This window comes from Scyliorhinus torazame, chromosome 4, assembly GCF_047496885.1.
Source record: "Scyliorhinus torazame isolate Kashiwa2021f chromosome 4, sScyTor2.1, whole genome shotgun sequence".
Classification (NCBI taxonomy): domain Eukaryota; kingdom Metazoa; phylum Chordata; class Chondrichthyes; order Carcharhiniformes; family Scyliorhinidae; genus Scyliorhinus; species Scyliorhinus torazame.
In genome coordinates this window covers 368,475,186-368,494,864 of record NC_092710.1, presented here as the reverse complement: position 1 = coordinate 368,494,864, position 19,679 = coordinate 368,475,186, and the positions used below count along the sequence as shown (strand labels likewise).

Below are 19,679 nucleotides of genomic sequence, written 5' to 3'. Positions count from 1 at the left end.
AGGAAACATATAATATCTGCCAATGGTGTTCCAGCATTACCAGGTACCGTAATACCTCTACACAGACTACCACATTCACCCCCTATTAAAAAAGAGTCCGGCGGGGGTGGTGGCCTGATACTACAACATGGAAACGTGGTAGAATTAGTTGTGGAGGTACTGTAATACCTCCTACAGCGTTCTGTAACTATTTACAATTCTATTTACTCTTTACAATTTATGATTCATAATTAACTGTGCCATTTAAAATGAAGCAATCAGTCGATCGGGGGGCCCTGGTCGTCCTCTGTGATCGTCGGAGCTTCGGTGGTGAGTCCGGTGGAGGCTCGGGCGTCTGTGACTCCAGGAGCGTGGCCTCGATCTCTGTGGCAGCTTCGGCACCCCTAGACGGCGCTGGTGGGGAAAACGGTTGACCTGGGAAGGGAGCGTCTGCGGGGTGCGTCGGTGGGTGGGGGGGGCCGAGACGGGGCCGGCGAGGGGACCGATCCTCCTGTAAGGTGCCCTGGTGGGAGGGAGGGTGGGACTGGTGGCTGGGGTGTGCGTGGGGCTCCGGCGGGCGCCAGGTCTCGTAGGGAGACCGTATCTTGTCGGCCGTCGGAGTACCCACGTAGGCGTACTGGGGGTTAGCGTGGAGAAGATGGACCCTCTCAACCAACGGGTCCGACTTGTGCGCCCACACGTGTTTCCGGAGCAGGATGGGTCCGGGAGCTGCCAGCCAGGTCGGGAGCGAGGTCCCAGAGGAGGACTTCCTAGGGAACTCAAGGAGACATTCGTGAGGTGTCTGGTTGTTGTGGTAGAAAGCAGTGACCGGATGGAGTGGAGGACATCCGGGAGGACGTACTGCCAGCGGGAGACAGGGAGATTCCTGGACCGTAGGGCCAGTATGACGTCTTCCAGACCGTTCCGTTCTCCTTCTCTACCTGTGCGTTACCCCGGGGGATGTAACTGGTCGTCCTGCTCGAGGCGATGCCCTTGCCGAGCAGGAATCGACGCAGTTTGTCGCTCATAAAGGTGGACCCCCTATCACTGTGTATGTAAGCGGGGAACCCGAACAGTGCAAAGATGCTATGGAGGGCCTTGATGACGGTGGTTGCGGTCATGTCGGGGCAGGGGATGGCGAATGGGAACCGGGAGTACTCGTCAATCACGTTCAGGAAGTACGTGTTGCGGTCGGTGGAGGGGAGGGGGCCTTTGAAGTCCATGCTGAGGCGTTCAAAGGGACGGGAAGCCTTTATCAGGTGCGCTCTCTCTGACCGGTAGAAGTGCGGTTTGCACTCCGCGCAGATTTGGCAGTCCCTGGTGGCTGTCCTGACCTCCTCGATGGAGTAGGGCAGGTTGCGGGTCTTGACAAAATGCAAAAAGTGAGTGACCCCCGGGTGGCAGAGGTCCGTGTGGAGGGCTCGGAGGCGGTCCACTTGTGCGTTGGCACATGTGCCGCGGGGCAGGGCGTCAGGAGGCTCGTTTAGCTTCCCGGGACGATACAAGATCTCGTAGTTGTAGGTGGAGAGTTCGATCCTCCGCCGCAAGATTGTGTCGTTTTTTATCTTGCCCCGCAGTGCATTATCGAACATGAAAGTAGCCGACCGTTGGTCAGTGAGGAGAGTGAATCTCCTGCCGGCCAGGTAATGCCTCCAATGTCGCACAGCTTCTACTATGGCCTGGGCCTCCTTTTCGACTGAGGAGTGGCGGATTTCGGAAGCATGGAGGGTACGGGAGAAGAAGGCCACTGGTCTGCCCGCTTGGTTGAGGGTGGCCGCCAGAGCTACGTCGGAGGCGTCGCTCTCGACCTGGAAGGGGAGGGACTCGTCGATGGCGCGCATCGTGACCTTTGCAATGTCTGCTTTGATGCGGCTGAAGGCCTGGCAGGCCTCTATCAACAGGAGAAAAGCTGTGGATTGGATCAGGGGACGTGCCTTGTCCGTATAGTTGGGGACCCACTGGGCGTAGTAAGAGAAAAACCCAAGGCAGCGCTTCAGGGCCTTGGAGCAGTGAGGGAGGGGGAACTCCATAAGGGGGCGCATGCGTTCAGGGTCGGGGCCTATAACTCCATTTTGCACTACGTAGCCGAGGATGGCTAGGTGGTCGGTGCTAAACACGCATTTATCCTTGTTGTATGTAAGGTTCAGGATTTTAGCGGTCTGGAGGAATTTTCGGAGGTTGGTGTCGTGGTCCTGCTGGTCATGGCCGCAGATGGTGACATTATCGAGATACGGGAATGTTGCCCGTAAACCGTACCGGTCAACCATTCAGTCCATCTCGCGCTGGAAGACCGAGACCCCGTTGGTGACACCGAAGGGAACCCTTAAGAAGTGGTAGAGCCGCCCATCTGCCTCGAAGGCAGTGTATTTGCGGTCACTAGTATGGATGGGGAGCTGGTGGTAGGCGGACTTGAGATCCACGTGGAGAAGACCTTATAATGCGCGATCCTGTTTACCAGGTCGGATATGCGGGGGAGAGGGTACATGTCCAGCTGCGTAAACCTGTTGATGGTCTGACTGTAGTCGATGACCATCCTATGCTTCTCCCCGGTCTTTACCACCACTACTTGAGCTCTCCAGGGACTGTTACTGGCTTCAATGACCCCTTCCCTCAGTAGCCTTTGGACCTCTGGCCTAATAAAGATCTGGTTCTGGGACTGTAGCGTCTGCTCCTGGTGGCGACGGGTTTGCAATCCGGGGTGAGGTTCGCAAAGAGGGAAGGCGGGTCGACCTTAAGGGTCGCGAGGCCGCAGACAGTAAGGGGGGGGTTTAGGGCCGCCTAATTCGAAGGTTAGACTTTGGAGATTACACTGGAAGTCTAAACCTAGGAGTGTGGCCGCGCAGAGGTGGGGAAGGACGTAGAGACGGAAATTTTTGAACTCCCTTCCCTGGACCGTGAGGTTTGCTCCACAAAACCCCTTTATCTCTACTGAGTGGGAACCGGAGGCCAGGGAGATTTTTTGATTAATGGGGTGGACGAGGAGAGAACAGCGCCTTACCGTGTCAGGGTGTATGAAGCTCCCCGTGCTCCCAGACTCGATTAGGCAGGACGTCTCGTGCCCGTTGATTAGTACAGTTGTTGTAGCAGTTGAGAGTGTTCGAGGCCGGGACTGTTCCAGGGTCACCGAGGCTAATCGCAGCAGTTGAGGGTTCTGTTCAGGCAGTGTGTGGTCAGCCGAGCTGGGGTCCTGGGAGTCCATCCAAGATGGTGGCTCCCATTGGTCGCACATGGCTGGAGGTGCACAAAATGGCGGCACCCATCCCTCCAACGTGGCGTCCGTGGAACAAGATGGCGGCGCCCGCTGGCCGCACGAGAACTGTGGAGAGGTTTGTGGTGGCGGTCCGCATACCACCACGAAGTGGCCCTTTCTACCGCATCCCTTGCAGGTGGATGCGCGGGCCGGGCAGCGCTGGCGGGGGTGCTTGATCTGCCCGCAAAAGTAGCAGCGGGCCCCCCGGGGTTGCCAGGCCGCCTTGCAGCACAAGCCTGTGGGGGATGGGGGAAGTCTCGGGGTCGGCAGCGGAGGGGTTCCACGCTGCCCAGGGGGCTGCCGCGCGGTCGGGAACGTAAGCGCGGGCGTTTCTGGAGGCCACATCCAAGGAGCCTGCAAGGGCCCGTGCCTCCCTGAGACCTAGGGTGTCTTTTTCCAGCAATCGCTGGCGGATTTGGGAGGACAGCATACCTGCCACGAAAGCGTCCCAGATCAGGAGTAATCAGGAGTTCAGTGCGGTCGCTCGCCAAAACTTGAGGGCATTTGCAGTTTCTCCCCAACACCCGGAGCGCACGGTAGAATTCTTCCAGCAATTCCCCAGGGATTTGTCGCCTCGTTGCTGGCAGGTGCCGGGCGTAGACCTGGTTTACCGGGCGAATATAATGTCCTTTTAGCAGCTCTATTGCTGCATCAACGTCGTCTGCGTCCTCGATGAGTGTGTAAATCTCCGGGCTCACCCTTGAGTGCAGGACGTGCAGTTTCTGCTCTCCCGTGGGTGCGTTTTCGGCCGTCGCGAGGTACCCTTTAAAGCACGCCAGCCAGTGCTTGAAGATTGCCGCTGAGTTCGCCGCGTGGGGGCTGAGTTGCAGACACTCCGGCTTGATTCGGAGCTCCATCCTTTTTAAATCTAGCTTATAAAATTGATGCATGATCAATGACCACTAAAACGAGGTTGTAGTCCAACTGAAGGCTTTAATAAGCTCGATGTTTCCCCCAGCAGCTCAGGTACAGAATGAAGGCTGCTGGGGCGGCACGGGCTCTTATACCCCGCCTAGCAGGGTGGAGCTACAATACAGCTTGACCAATAGGAAACATACAATATCTACCAATGGTGTTCCAGCATTACCAGGTACCGTAATACCTCTACACAGACTCCCACACAGCTCAAAGTCAATAGAAGGGAATGAACTCAGCCAACCAGCCGGCATTGGCATCAACCTCGACCTTTCGACAGCAGAGACACCGGCAAATCATGTCCTGTCAATTCTCCGGACTGACATTAGGGAACTTGTGCCAAAATTAGCCCGATCTTCACATTGAGGATACCCTCCATTCTGTTTTATTTAATGTATTTGCGGGATGTGGGTGTTGCTGGTTAGGCCAGCATTTATTGTCCATCCCTAGTTGCCCTTCAGAAGGTGGGGGTGAGCTGCCTTCTTGAACCGCTGCAGTCCCTGAGGTGTAGGTACACCCACTGTGCTGTTAGGGAGGGAGTCCCAGGATGTTGCCCCAGCGACAGTGAAGGAACGGCGATATATTTCCCAGTCAGGGTGGTGAGTGACTGGGAGGGGAACCTCCAGGTGGTGGGGTTCCCAGGTATCTGCTGCTCCTTCTAGATGGCAGTGATCGTGGGGTGGAAGGTGCTGTCTAAGGAACCTTGGTGAGTTACTGCAGTGCATCCTGTAGATGGTACACACGGCTGTCACTGTGTGTCGGTGGTGGAGGGAGTGAATGTTTGTGGAAGGGGAGCCAATCAAGCGGGCTGCTTTGTCCTGGACGGTGTCGAGCTTCTTGAGTGTTGTTGGAGCTGCGCTCACCCAGGCACGTGGAGAGTATTCCATCGCACTCCTGACTTGTGCCGTGTAGATGGTGGACAGGCTTTGGGGGTCAAGAGGTGAGTTACTCGCTGTAGGATTGCTCACCTTTGACCTTCCCTGGTAGCCACAGTATTAATGTGGCTGGGTCCAGTTCAGTTTCTGATCAATGGTAACCCCCAGGATGTTGATTGTGGGGATTCAGCGATGGTAATGACATTGAATGTCACGGGGCGGTGGTTAGATCCTCTCTTGTAGGAGATGATCATTGTCTGGCACTTGTGTGGCGTGGATGTAACTTGCTGCTTGTCAGCCCCGAGCCTGGATATTGTCCGGGTCTTACTGCATTTGGACAGGGATCGCTTCATTATCTGAGGAGTTGTGAATGGTGCTGAACATTGTGCAGCCGTCCACAAACATCCCCCCTTCTGACCTTATGATGGAAGGTAGGTCATTGGTGAAGTAGCTGAAGATGGTTGGGCCGAGGACACGACCCTGAGGAACCCCCGCAGTGATGTCCTGGAGCTGAGATGATTGACCTCCAACCACCACAACCATCTTCCTTTGTGCCGGGTATGACCCCAACCAGCGGAGAGTTTCCCCCTGATTCCCATTGGCTCCAGTTTAGCTCGGGCTCCGTGATGCCGCACTCGGTCAAATGTTGTCTTGATGTCGAGGGCAGTCACTCTCACCTCACCTCTGGCATTCAGCTCTCTTGTCCATGTTTGAACCAAGGCTGTAATGAGGTCAGGAGCTGAGTGACCCTGACGGAACCCACACTGAGCGTCCGTGAGCAGGTTATTGCTGAGTAAGTGCCGCTTGATAGCTCTGTTGATGACTCCTTCCATCACTTTGCTGATGATGGAGAGGAGACTGATAGGGCGGTAACTGGCTGGTTGGATTTGTCCTGTTTCTTGTGTACAGGACACACCTGGGCAATTTTCCACATTGCCGGGTAGATGTCAGTGTTGTAGCTGTACTGGAACAGCGTGGCTAGGGGTGCGGCAAGTTCTGGAGCACAAGTCTTCAGTACTATTGCTGGGATATTGTCAGGGCCCACAGCCTTTGCCGTATCCAGAGCCTTCAGCCGTTTCCTGGTATCGAGTGGAGTGAATCGTATTGGCTGAAGACTGAATCTGTGATGCTGGGGACCTCCGGAGGAGACCGAGACGGATCATCCACTCGGCACTTCTGGCTGAAGATTGTTGCGAATGCCTCAGCCTCGTCTTTTGCCCAGATGTGCTGGGCTCCTCCAGCATTGAGGGTGGGGATATTCGTGGAGCCTCCTCCACTAGTGAGTTGTTTAATTGTCCACCACCATTCACGGCTGGGTGTGGCAGGACTGCAGAGCTTAGATCTGATACGTCCGCTATGGAATCGCTTCGCTCTGTCCATCACTTGCTGCTTATGCTGTTTGGCACACGAGTAGTCCTGTGTTGTCGCTTCACCAGGTCGACACCTCATTTTTGGGTCTGCCTGGTGTTGCTCCTGGCACGCTCTCCTGCTCTCTTCATTGAACCAGGGTTGTTCACCATGGAGGAGCACTGATTCAGCATTACTACCAGTACGTGGTAATCAGCAGGAGGTTTCCCTGCCCATGTTTAACCTGAAGCCACGAGACTTCATGGGGTCCAGAGTCGATGTTGAGGACTCCCAGGGAAACTCCCTCCCGGCTGTATCCCACTGTGCCACCACCTCTGCTGGGTCTGTCCTGCCGGTGAGACAGGACCTACCCAGGAGGAGATAGTGGTGTCTGGGACATTGTCTGTAAGGTATGATTCTGTGAGTGTGACTCTGTCAGGCTGTTATTGGCCAGTCGGTGAGACAGCTCTCCCAACTTTGGCACGAGCCCCCAGGCGTTAGTCAGGACTCTGCAGGGTCGGCAGGGCTGGGTTTTGCCGTTGCCGTTTCTGGTGCCGTGTTCGATGCCGGGTGGTCCGTCCAGTTTCCTTTGTTGTGTTTCCGTAGCGGTTGAATATAACTGAGTGGTTCGCTCGGCCATTTCAGAGTCAACCACATCGCTGTGGGTCTGGAGTCACAGGTAGGCCAGACCAGGTAAGGGCGGCAGATTTCCTTCCCTGAAGGACATTAGTGAACCAGCTGGGGTTTTACAACAATCCACAATGGTTTCATGGTCATCATTAGACTTTTAATTCCAGATTTTATGAGCTGCCATGGTGGGATTCGAATCCAGGTCTCCAGATTATTATCCTGGGTCTCTGGATTACTAGTCCAGGGACAATACCACTACGCTATCGCCTCGCCCTCCATGCCGTAATGCAGTGACCCTGCCCCCACTTGTCTGCGGGGAAGAATGTTCCAGAAATTCACAACCCTCAGAGAGAAAATGTCTTCCCATCCCTTTCTTGAATGGGAGGCCCTTTTGTTTTAAACTGTGATCCCCCCTCCTCCCTTTCTCTTTCCACATCCACCCTGTCGAGTGCACTCAGGAGCTGATCCATTTCCAAAAGATCACAAAGGACAAAGAACGATACGGCACAGGAACAGGCCCTTCGGCCCTCCAAGCCTGTACCGGTCATGGTACCAACCTTTGACACTTCCTTGTGCCGTATTCCTCTATGCCCATCCTATCCAAGTATTTGTCAAGATGCCTTTTGAACACCGTTAATGTATCTGCTTCACAATCTCCCCTGGCAACGCGTCCCAGACACTCACCACCCTCTGTGTAAAAAAACCTGCCTCGCACATCTCCTCTAAACTTTGCCCCATGGACCTTAAACCTATGCCCCTGGTGACTGGCCCCTCCACCCTGGGGAAGAGTGCCTGCCCATCCACTCTATCCATGCCCCTCAATCTTGTCGACCTCTATCAGGTCGCCCCTCAACCTCCGACTTTCTAATGAAAACAGACTGAGTCTATTCAGCCTCTCCACATAGCTAGCACCCTCCAGACCAGGCAACATCCTGGTAAACCTCCTCTGCACCCTCTCCAAAGCCTCCACATCCTCCTGGTAGTGTGGCGACCAGAATTGTGCGCAATATTCCAAGTATAGCCTTACCAAGGTTCTATACACCCACAGAATGACTTGCCAGTTTTTATACTCAGTGCCCCGTCCAATGAAGGCAAGCATTCCGTATGATTTGGGATGAAACCCACGCAGGCACGGGGAGAATGTGCAAACTCCACACGGAGAGTGACCCAGGGCCGGGATTCAAACCCGGGTCCTCAGCGCCGCGGTCCCAGTGCTAACCACTGCGCCACATGCCGCCCTCCCTGTATGCTTTCTTGACTACCTTGTCCACTTGTGTTGCCACCTTCAAAGACCTGTGGACCTCCACGCCCAGATCTCTCTGACTTTCTATATTCCTAAGAGTTTTGTCATTATGGAATTCACGTCTCAATCTTGACCCAGACTATTTAACCTTTCCTCACATGAAAACCACCCTTATCCCCGATATCAGCCGAGTGACCCTGCTCTAAACGGACTCCCTCTCTCCCTGTGTGAGGTCTGACACTCGCGTGCACGGCAGCACAGTGGTTAGCACTGTGGCTTCACAGCTCCAGGGTCCCAGGTTCCATTCCCAGCTTGGGTCACTGTCTGTGTGGAGTCTGCACGTTCTCCCTGTGTGTGCGTGGGTTTCCTCCGGGTGCTCCGGTTTCCTCCCACAGTCCAAAGATGTGCAGGTTAGGTGGATTGGCCACGATAAATTGCCCTTAGTGTCCAAAAAGGTTAGGGGGGGGGGGGTTATTGGGTTACGGGGATAGGGTGGAAGTGAGGGCTTAATGTGGGTCGGTGCAGACTCGATGGGCCGAATGGCCTCCTTCTGCACTATGTTCTATGTTCTAACATTTCCTTTGTCTCTTTTCAGATCTGGCCCATGGCGGTGTTGGTGTGCCTGGTGTTTAGTGTTACCATCGGCGTATTCCCGGCAGTGACAGTCGATGCCAAATCCACCATTTCTCAGAATGGGACGTGGGGTAGGTACCCAGGGGTACGGCAGACAAGGGGAGGGTGAGCGGGGCTGTCAGAGGGAGCGACAGGTTAAAGAAAGATCTGACTGTACAGATATGCACAGTGACATCAAAAAGGGACAGAACTATCCACTCATGGAGAACAAGAGAGACAATTTGGCCCATCTCTGGCCCTTTGGTAAGCTAGCAACCGAGTTCCAATCTCAGTCCCTTCTGCCTTGTCCTGGAATAAATCTCCCTCCAAATGAAAATCCTTCATTTCTGTCTGATTCCTGTAAACCACCTCCAAGCCGTCAAACCCTCCACCAAACGGGGGAGTTCAGCATTTGAGCGCAGTATTTTAGCCGAGGCTGAAGCAGTATTTCGGAAACATCTTTGTTTTTTTTTATAAAATCGCAGGACCTCAAACAGTGCGGATGTTGAAATCTGAAATAAAACCACAGAATGTTGAAACTACTTGGCAGCTCTGGCAGCTCCAGAGAAACAGAGTTACTGTGACTATTCCACTGCAGCAAGATCCCAAATGTCATTTTAACAGCCTTCTCAACTTGTCCGCCCACCTTCAGGTACTTCAGGTCAATGTAGCCTCTCCTCATATTCCCGAGCAACAGGTACCTGGTTTGTCCTTACAGCTACCATTTCACCAGCCGATCTGTGGCCGCCTCTTCCAGTCCCTCACACTGTTCACCAAGCGCCTTGCCTCTAATTTATATCAGAAAGAGCAGACGTCCGAATACTGGGGAACACCTCTGTAATAACCTGCACAGGACTCATCCACCTGGGGGTGATTGTTCCCTGTGTTCAATTGGACGGAGTTAACCCAGCACTAGTACAAAAGGCAGGCAGCTGTAGAGCCAGCTAAAAAGGAATGAGGACCCGGTGAAAGGGAACCGGGCCCTGTGCATGTATGATGCTGTTGCTGAAATAAAGGACTTTTAAGAAGCTCGTTGGACTCCCCTGGCTTTATCGCAACCTCCCTCCATCCTGAACTACCTTAACTACTGATCTCTGCTTTCTGCCCTTGTGGTGATACACCACTGTACTTCCCTAGCATTGGACATAGTTATATAATAGTTGTGTGTAACGTGGCCCTGTAATCCTGTGTATTGGACTGTGTATTGTACTGAGGCTCTGTAGAGGTTCGGTCACCTGTATGTAACCTGACCTGGCCACGGAGAGCTCCGATTGGCCACTCCCCCGGGAGTTAGGTATAAGACCCCGCTTCTGAGACCTGACCCATTTTGTCTGGGGTCGTCTGTGTCGGGTAAGCTTCCTATGTCGTGTATTAAAGCCTTGGTTAAAGTCTCACATGTCTTTGTGGTTCTTGACGCTTAGTGCATCAGCCCTTTTAACCAATTTCTATCCACGTTTCCTTTTCAGCTTTAGCCTGTGGCATTCAATTTTGCTGACGCGTCTATTTAATGTTCCCCCCCCCCCCCCAGTTTTGTGAGTCACGGGGGGGGAGAAAATCGAGTATAACATCAAATACAAACACCTTATATAACTGACACACAAATTCCCCTCCTTTGGATTGCCAATGTTTCATTGGGTTTTTCCGCGGTCTGTGTACTGGGCTTTCAAAATACTTCTTGGATCCAAAGTGGATGACTTCACACTTCCCCACACTGAACTCAATCTGCCAAGGCTTTGCGCACTCACTGAATCTATCAATGTCTCTCTGTCCACAACTTTCCATACCTTCCAGCTCTGTGCGGAGGAGGCGGGTGGAGGTTGAAGCCCGAAGATGACATAAAGGATGGGGTTTTGCAGAGGAAAGGGAAATGGGAGGTGTCTGTGGTGGGACTGAGAATAGACATGAATGAACAAGCATTAACCCCTCTGTAGCCTCACCCCTCTCCACCTCGCTGACCTCCTTCAGTCCGAGAATATGAGCAGCTGCCCAGATGTGTATGGAAAGGTCAAACCGGGATGGACCTATACGACCCATGACACTAAGTTCAAAGTGGGCTGTTCGCGGTGGGCGCAGCTGCCTTGCCGGCTGCCCCCCCCCCCGCCCCCCGCAGCCCTGGCAGAAGCCCCCCCCCCCCCGCCAGCGGCACAACTATGGCCATGCCAGACACTTTTCGAACCCCCTCTCCCTCCCTCAGCAGCCGCCACGCCTGTTTCACGATTTTTGAAAGCACAGATCCCCACAGAAAGCGTGGGGATCTCGGCCCACCGCAGGCGGGGAATCGCGGAGGCCCCGCACAATACAGGGCTGGGCCCCGCTAATGATAAGGGTGGGGGGGTGGGTGGTCTGTGTGTGTGGAGGCTGTGTGTGGGGGGGGGGGGAGAAACGGGAGGCTGTGTGTGGGGGGGAATGTGTGGTGGGGGTGAGGGAGGGGGCGGGGTGAGGGGAGGGGAGGGGAGGGGGAGGGGGCGGGGGTCTGTGTGTGGGAATGGGGGAGGGGGTAGAAGGGGCAGTGGGAAGGGGTGCGGGGGAGACTGTAGGAGTGGGCTGGGGGATAGGGGGGTGTGGGGGGTGGGGGATGGGGAGTATGAGGGGTACAGGAGAGGGTGTGAGGAGGGTGTGTGTGTGGGGTGGGGGCATATGGGGGATTGCCTGTGGAGGGGGGGGGTGTTTGGGGGTGGGGGTGTTTGGGGGGGATGTGGGAGGCAGGTGTGCTGTGGGTATGTGTGGGGGGGTGTGTGGGAGGGTGTGTGTGTTCGGGAGCTATGGGGGGGAGGGGGAGGAAGGGGTGTGGGGTGCTTTGTGGGGGTGTGTGTGGGGTTGTGTGTGTGTGTGGAGGGGGTGTGAGTGTGTGTGTGAGTGTGTGTGGGGGGTGTATGAGGGTGTGAGTGGGGGTGGGTGTCTGGGGGGGGTGTGGGGTGTATGTGAGGGAGTGTGTGTGTGAGGGTGTGTGTGAGGGTGTGGGTGGATGTGTGTGTGTGGGAGGGGTGAGGGTGTGAGTGGGGGGGTGGGTGGGTGGGTGTGTGTGTGGGGGGGGTGTATGTGAGGGTGTGCGTGTGTGGGCGGGGGTGAGGGTGTGAGTGGGGGGGTGGGGTGTGTGCGGGGGGGTGAGGGTGTGAGTGGGGGGTGGGGGGGGTGTGTGGGGGGGTGTATGTGAGGGTGTGCGTGTGTGGGGGTGTGGGGGTGTGGGTGGGGGTGTATGTGAGGGTGTGTGTGGGGGGGTGGGGGTGTATGTGAGGGTGTGCGTGTGTGGAGGTGTGTGAGGGTGTGTGTGGGGGGGTGGGGGTGTTTGTGAGGGTGTGCGTGTGTAGGGGGGTGAGGGTGTGTGTGAGGCTGTGAGTGGGGCGTGTGTGTGTGGGTGGGGGTGTATGTGAGGGTGTGTGCGCGTGTGTGGGGGGGTGGGTGTGTGTGTGTGGGGGGTGGGGGTGTGTGAGGGTGTGCGTGTGTGGAGGTGTGTGAGGGTGTGTGTGGGGGGGTGGGGGGGTTTGTGAGGGTGTGCGTGTGTAGGGGGGTGAGGGTGTGTGTGGGTGTGAGGGGGTGTGAGGGTGTGTGTGTGAGGCTGCGAGTGGGGGCGTGTGTGTGTGGGTGGGGGTGTATGTGAGGGTGTGTGTGGGGGTGTATGTGAGGGTGTGCGTGTGTAGGGGGGTGAGGGTGTGAGTGGGGGGTGGGTGGGTTTGTGGGGGTGTATGTGAGGGTGTGCGTGTGGGGGGGGGTGGGTGTGTGTGTGTGTGTGTGTTGGGGGAGGGGGATGTATGTGAGGGTGTGCGTGTGTGGGGAAGTGTGTGTGTGTGTGGGTGGGGGTGGGTGTGTTGGGGTGGGGGGGGTGTGGGGGTGTATGTAAGGGTGTGTGTGTGTGGGGGGTGGGGTGGGTGTGTGTGTGTTGGGGGAGGGGGATGTATGTGAGGGTGTGCGTGTGTGGGGAAGTGTGTGTGTGTGGGGAAGTGTGTGTGTGTGTGGGGGGGTGGTGGTGGGTGTGTTGGAGTGGGGGGGGTGTGGGGGTGTATGTGAGGGTGTGTGTGTGTGGGGGGGTGGGTTGGGTGTGTGTGTGTGTGTGTGTGTTGGGGGAGGGGGATGTATGTGAGGGTGTGTGTGTGTGGGGAAGTGTGTGTGTGTGGGTGGGGGTGGGTGTGTTGGGGTGGGGGGGGTGTGGGGGTGTATGTGAGGGTGTGTGTGTGGGGGGGTGGGTTGGGTGTGTGTGTGTGTGTGTGTTGGGGGAGGGGGATGTATGTGAGGGTGTGCGTGTGTGGGGAAGTGTGTGTGTGTGTGGGTGGGGGTGGGTGTGTTGGGGTGGGGGGGGTGTGGGGTGTATGTGAGGGTGTGTGTGTGTGGGGGGGTGGGTTGGGTGTGTGTGTGTGTTGGGGGAGGGGGATGTATGTGAGGGTGTGCGTGTGTGGGGAAGTGTGTGTGTGTGTGGGTGGGGGTGGGTGTGTTGGGGTGGGGGGGGTGTGGGGGTGTATGTGAGGGTGTGTGTGTGTGGGGGGGTGGGTTGGGTGTGTGTGTGTGTGTGTGTGTTGGGGGAGGGGGATGTATGTGAGGGTGTGCGTGTGTGGGGAAGTGTGTGTGTGTGTGGGGGGAGGGGGATGTATGTGAGGGTGTGCGTGTGTGGGGGGGTGTGGGGGTGGGTGTGTGTGTGTTGGGGGAGGGGGGGTGTATGTGAGGGTGTGCGTGTGTGGGGGGGGTGGGGGGGCGGTGTGTTGGGGTGGTGGGGTGTGGGGGTGTATGTGAGGGTGTGTGTGTGTGGGGGGGGGGTGTATGTGTCACATTTGGTGGCTCCCGCTCTGGTCGGACTTTTGGAACTTTTCCCCCGATTTTCTGCCGGACTTGAACTGATAAAACTGAAGACTGAGGCGATTGTGAACTGAATCCCCACATCGGTGTGGAGAGGGGTCTAGAGGTGCTCGTAAAAGCAGAAACAAAAAGACAGAGAAGGCTTGGTCTGAAGCTGCAGCGGGAGACGGCATGGCGGAGGACCGGGCCTCTGGCTTGTCGACCCAGCGGTCAATGGAGCAGCTGATGCAAGTTATTCAGGAAGGCTTCGCTAAGCAGAAACGGGACTGCTTGGACCCGATAAAAGAGTCGATTGAGCGGCTGGAGCTTAGATTGGACGCCCAAGACCGGGCGATCCAGAAAGTAGAGAATGCGCTGGCTGAGCAGGAGGAACATCAAACTGCGGTGGAGTTGGAGGTGGGGATGCTGGAGAAGGTGGAGGACCTGGAGAATAGGTCCCGTCGGCAGAACCTGAGAATCGTTAGGCTCCCGGAGGGGTCCGAAGGAGCGGACGCTGGAACATACATTGCGGACATGTTTGAGAAGCTGCTGGGGGATGGGACATTCTCCCGGCCCTTGGAGGTGGACAGAACACAGAGCGCTCGCGAGGAAGCTGCGAACGGGAGACCCCCCCCCCCGAGGGCAATGGGGGTGAGATTCCACAGGTACTCGGATAAGGAGCGTATTCTACAATGGGCCGAGCAGACACGGAGCTGTAAGTGGGCCAACAGTATCCTGCGGGTCTACCAAGACCTGAGTGTGGAGGTGGCCAGGAGAAGAGCAGGCTTCAACCAGATCAGGTCAATCCTTTTTAAGAAAAAGGTGAGTTCGGACTGTTGTATCCGGCCCGTCTCGGGGTCACGTACGAGGGACAGCACTCGAGTCGCCTGACTTGGTGAAAAGGAAAGGACTGGGGGTGGACTGAGAACTTTTGAACTTTGCTGCATCGTTCATGGTTTTTTTCTTCTTTTTGTTTCTCGGTTCTTTTTTAAAAAAGTTTCCCGTTTTTGGTTTTGTGGAAGCGGTTTGCGATGCCTTCTGTATTGATTTGGGAGCAGTGACAGAGCGGAGTCAGTTAAGGTTTTCATTTGCACTGTTGGGGGATGGAGGTGTGCTTGTTTAGATTTTGGTGTTTTTCTGTCGGGCAATTGTGTGGGGATTGTTTGATGTTGGAGTATGTTTGTATGAGCGAGGGGGAGGGTGGGGAGGGAACAATAGGTGGTAGACTATCCGGCGCCAGGGATGGGGCCACCAAGCTAGCTGGGCTAGCTCACGGAAGCGCAGTGGGGGGGGGGGTGCATATGTTCGGTTTATCAAAGGGGTTGGGTTACAGAGTGTTGTTCCTGGAGGGGGGGGGGGGATGTTCTGCTGACGAGGGAGGGACTTGGGCTAAGGGACAGAGAGGAGATTGGGGGCGGAGGCTGCCTGGGGGCGGAGGCTGCCTGGGGGCGGAGGCTGCCTGGGGGCGGGCCGGTGGAGGCGCAGAGGATGGGCTGGAGGCGGGCCCAGAAAAGGGTTGGCTGATCGGCGAAGGGGGGGGCCAATGAGCCCCCCTACTAGGCTGATCACCTGGAATGTTCGAGGGTTAAATGGGCCGGTCAAGAGGGCACGTGTGTTCGCGCATCTTAGGGGACTGAAGGCGGATGTGGTAATGTTGCAGGAGACGCACCTTAGAGTAACTGACCAGATTAGATTGGGGAAAGGCTGGGTCAGTCAGGTCTTTCACTCGGGACTGAATTCAAAGACTAGAGGGATCGCGATCCTGATCAATAAGCGGGTGGTGTTTGAGGCGGGTAGAACAGTTTTGGATGTGGGAGGTCGGTACATTATGGCCAGTGGGAAATAGAGGGGGTGCAGGTGGGATTAGTAAATGTGTATGCGCCAAATTGGGATGATGTGGAGTTTATAAAGAGGATGCTGGGGAAGATACCGGACCTGGACTGGCACAGGTTGGTCATGGGGGGGACTGCAACACAGTTATTGACCCTGGCTTGGACCGGTCAAGCTCGAAAACGGGCAGGGTGCCAGCAATGGCAAAGGAACGAAAAGGGTTCATGGAGCAGATGAGGGGGGGAATCCATGGAGATTCGGGCAGCCAAGGGTACAGGAGTTCTCCTTCTACTCACACGTGCATAAAGTGTACTCCCGGATCGATTTCTTCATTTTGAGCAATGCCTTACTGACAGGGGTGGTGGGCACGGGGCACTCGGCGATCACAATCTCAGACCATGCTCCACACTGAGTTGACCTGCAGGTTAGTAAAGACAGTAACCAGCGCCCGCACTGGAGGTTAGATGTGGGACTTTTGGCTGACAAAGGGGTGTGCGAGCGGCTGAGGAAATGCATTCAGAGCTACCTGCAGGTCAACGACACGGGGGAAATTTCAGCAGCGGTGGTCTGGGAAGCACTGAAGGCGGTGGTCAGAGGGGAGCTGATCTCGATCCGGGCCCATAGGGAGAAGGTGGACAGGGCAGAGACGGCCCGACTGGTAAAGGAGATCCTACAGATCGATAAGAGGTATGCGGAGACCCCAGAGGCAGGGCTTTTAAGGGACCGGCGGAGGCTACAGGCTGAGTTTGGCTTGTTAACCACAGGGAGAGCAGTGGAGCAGCTGAGAAAGGCGAGATGGGCGATCTATGAGCATGGAGAGAAGGCCGGCAGAACGCTTGCACAGCAGCTTAGAAAGAGGGAGGCAGCCAGGCAGATAGGGAAAGTAAATGACGGAGATGGGAACCTGGTTGGAGATTCAGCAGGGGTGAATAAGGCGTTTAGGGATTTCTACAGCAGGCTGTACAGGTCGGAACCCCCTACGGGGCCGGAGAGGATGAGGCACTTCTTGGAGGGGCTGAATTTCCCAATGGTGGACGGGGAGCGGGTAGAAGGGCTGGGGGCCCCGATCGGGTTGGAAGCGATAGCGGAGGGTCTGAAGGCCATGCAGTCGGGTGAAGCCCCGGGGCCGGACGGGTACCCAGTGGAGTTTTATAAAACATTCGCTGGGATATTGGGGCCGGTGTTGGGGTCAATGAGGCAAGGGAACGAGGGGTGCTGCCCCCGACGATGTCACAGGCCACGATTTCACTGATTCTGAAGCGGGACAAGAACCCGGAGCTGAGTGGGTCCTACAGGACGATACCCCTGTTGAATGTGGACGCCAAACTGCTGGCCAAAATGTTGTCCTCCAGGATTGAGGACAGTGTTCTGGACGTTATTGGGGAGGACCAGGCGGGGTTTGTTAAGGGAAAGCAGTTGGTGGCCAATGTAAGAAGTGATGTCTCAAGTAAGTTAGTTCAACGTTGACTGCAACTGGATGCAGTGAAACTGGAAACAGGCTTCTGACACAGGAGATGGTCCAACACTGTTTTATTGAACTTCCTGATTGCTGTACATAGTCTGCTGTGAGTTGACACTCTATCAATCGAACTGATAACCTCCCACTGGCTTGTCCAGACTAACTCTCTACCTCATGGTGATAGTGCTCACTGGCTTGTGCACTCTAACTATCTCAGTAGCTGTGTCCTGCAGAGAGAGGGAGAGTCTTAATGCCCTGTGTCCTTTATAGTGGTGGTGTCCTGTCTGGTGATTGGTTGTTCTGTGTCGTGTGTGTTCATTGGTTATCCTGTGTGTCAATCACAGCCTGTCTGCATCTCATTATATACATGAGCGGATATTATGACAAGAAGGTTGTTAAACGTGATCATGATGCCCCCGGAAGGTAGGGAGGTGGAGGTAGTGGTCGCAATGGATGCAGAAAAGGCTTTTGATTGGGTAGAATGGGACTTTCTGTGGGAGGTACTGGGACAGTTCAGATTTGGGCGGGGCTTTATTGACTGGGTCAGGTTACTGTATCAGGCTCCTCTGGCGAGTGTACAGGCGAATAGGACAACATCGGACTATTTTAGACTGCACCGAGGGACGAGACAGGGTTGCCCCCTCTCCCCACTGTTGTTCGCGCTAGCTATAGAACCGTTGGCAATTGCTCCAAGAGCCTCAAGGGGCTGGTCCGGGGGTTGGGGGGGGGGGGGGGGGGCGCAGAATCTCGCTCTATGCAGACAACCTGCTTCTGTATGTATCGGACCCATTAGAGGGGATGGAAGAAATCATGAGGATTCTAGGGGAATTTGGCCGGTTTTCGGGGTATAAGCTAAATATGGGGAAACGTGAGATGTTTGCAGCCCAGGCAAGGGGACAGGAGAGGCGATTGGGGGAGCTGCCATTTAGATTAGTGGGGGGAAGCTTTAGGTACCCAGGCATTCAAGTGGTGTGGGAATGGGACCGGCTGCATAAATTAAATCTGGCCCGGCTAGTGGTCCAAATGAAGGATGATTTCCAAAGATGCGCTCCTGTTGTCACTGGCTGGGAGGGTGCAGACGGTGAAGATGACGGCCCTCCCGCGATTCCTGTTCGTGTTTCAATGTCTCCCCATTTTTATTCCGAGGTCCTTTTTTAAACGAGTCAGCAAAGTGATCTCTGGCTTTGTTTGGGCGGGCAAGACCCCGTGGGTAAGGAAGGTAATTCTAGAGCGGAGTCGGGGAGGGCTGGCGCTGCCAAATTTTAGTAACTATTACTGGGCGGCGAATATAGCCATGATCAGGAAGTGGGTGGTGGGGGAGGGGCCTGCATGGGAGTGTATGGAGGCGGCTTCATGCAAGGGCACCAGTTTGGGGGCGTTGGTAACTGCGCCTCTGCCATTCCCGCCGGCACGGTACTCCACCAGCCCCGTGGTGTAGCGGCCCTGAGAGTCTGGGGCCAATGGAGGAGACATGTGGGAGCAGAGGGAGCATCGGTCTGGTCCACAATCTGTAATAATCACCGGTTTGCCCCGGGAAGTATGGATGGGGGGATCCGGAAATGGCTGAGAGCAGGGATTGAGAGGATGGGGGATATGTTTATCGAGGGGAGTTTTCCGAGGGCGCTGGAGGAGAAGTTTGGGTTGGCGAGGGGAAACAAATTCAGGTATCTGCAGGTGTGGGACTTCCTACGTAAACAGGTGACAACCTTCCCGCTCCAACCGCTAAGGGGGATTCAGGACAGGGTAGTTTCCAGAGGGTGGGTCGGAGAAGGGAGCGTCTCTGACATTTACAAGGAACTTATGGGGTCAGAGGAGACGCAGACGGAGGATCTGAAGCTGAGGGGAGATAGAGGATGGTCTATGGACAGACGCGTTGAGTAGAGTCAACGTGTCGCAGCCCTGAGTGTTGGGTGGGGTTACTGGGTTATGGGGATAGGGTGGAGGTGTGGATCTTGGGTTGGGTGCTCTTTCAAAGAGCCGGTGCAGACTCGATGGGCCGAAGGGCCTCCTGCACTGTAAATTCTATGATTCTATGTACCAGGCTCAGCCTGATACAATTCAAGGTCGTTCACCGGGCTCACCTGACAGTGGCCCGGATGAGCAGGTTCTTTGGGGTGGAGGATAGGTGTGCAAGGTGTGTGGGAGGACCAGCGAACCATGTCCACATGTTCTGGACATGCCCGAAACTTAAGGGATTTTGGCAGGGGTTCGCAGATCTCATGTCCACGGTGTTAAAAACAAGGGTGGCACCGAGTCCGGAGGTGGCGATTTTCGGGGTGTCGGACGACCCGGGAATCCAGGAGGAGAAAGAGGCAGACGTTCTGGCCTTTGTTTCCATGGTAACCCGGAGACGGATACTATTAGCTTGGAGGGACTCAAAGCCCCCGAAGTCGGAGACCTGGCTATCGGACATGGCGAGCTTCCTCTGTCTGGAGAAAATCAAGTTCTCCTTGAGAGGGTCACTGTTAGGGTTCACCCGGAGGTGGCAACCGTTCGCCGACTTCTTCGCGGAGAATTAATCGTCAGCAGAAGTGGGGGGGGGGGGTTAGTTTAGTTTAGAGTAGGGGGTTAATAGAGGTGGGACCTGTCAGGAAGGGAGACGGCTTTTGCACTATGTTTATAGTTTCATGTACATTGTGTTGTTATAATACCAGAAATACCTCAATCAAATGTGAGGGTGTGTGGGGGGGAGGGGGGGGGTATTGGGGGAGGGGGGTCTGTAGTCGTGTGTGAGGGGGTGTGTATGGGGCTGGGTGTGTGTGGGGGGGTGTGCGT

The 19,679-nt window shown here is 55.7% G+C and overlaps 1 protein-coding gene across 6 annotated transcripts in view; it reads left to right on the top strand.

Moving 5' to 3' along the window:
• Nucleotides 1–19,679, top strand: part of slc29a1b (solute carrier family 29 member 1b) — a 607,754-nt gene that overhangs the window by 552,106 nt on the left and 35,969 nt on the right. For all 6 annotated transcript variants that reach the window (XM_072500346.1, XM_072500344.1, XM_072500345.1 and 3 more), the window contains one exon: nt 8,835–8,943. In XM_072500346.1, coding sequence (XP_072356447.1) covers nt 8,835–8,943 — 109 coding nt within the window. The remainder of the gene's footprint in view (nt 1–8,834; nt 8,944–19,679) is intronic.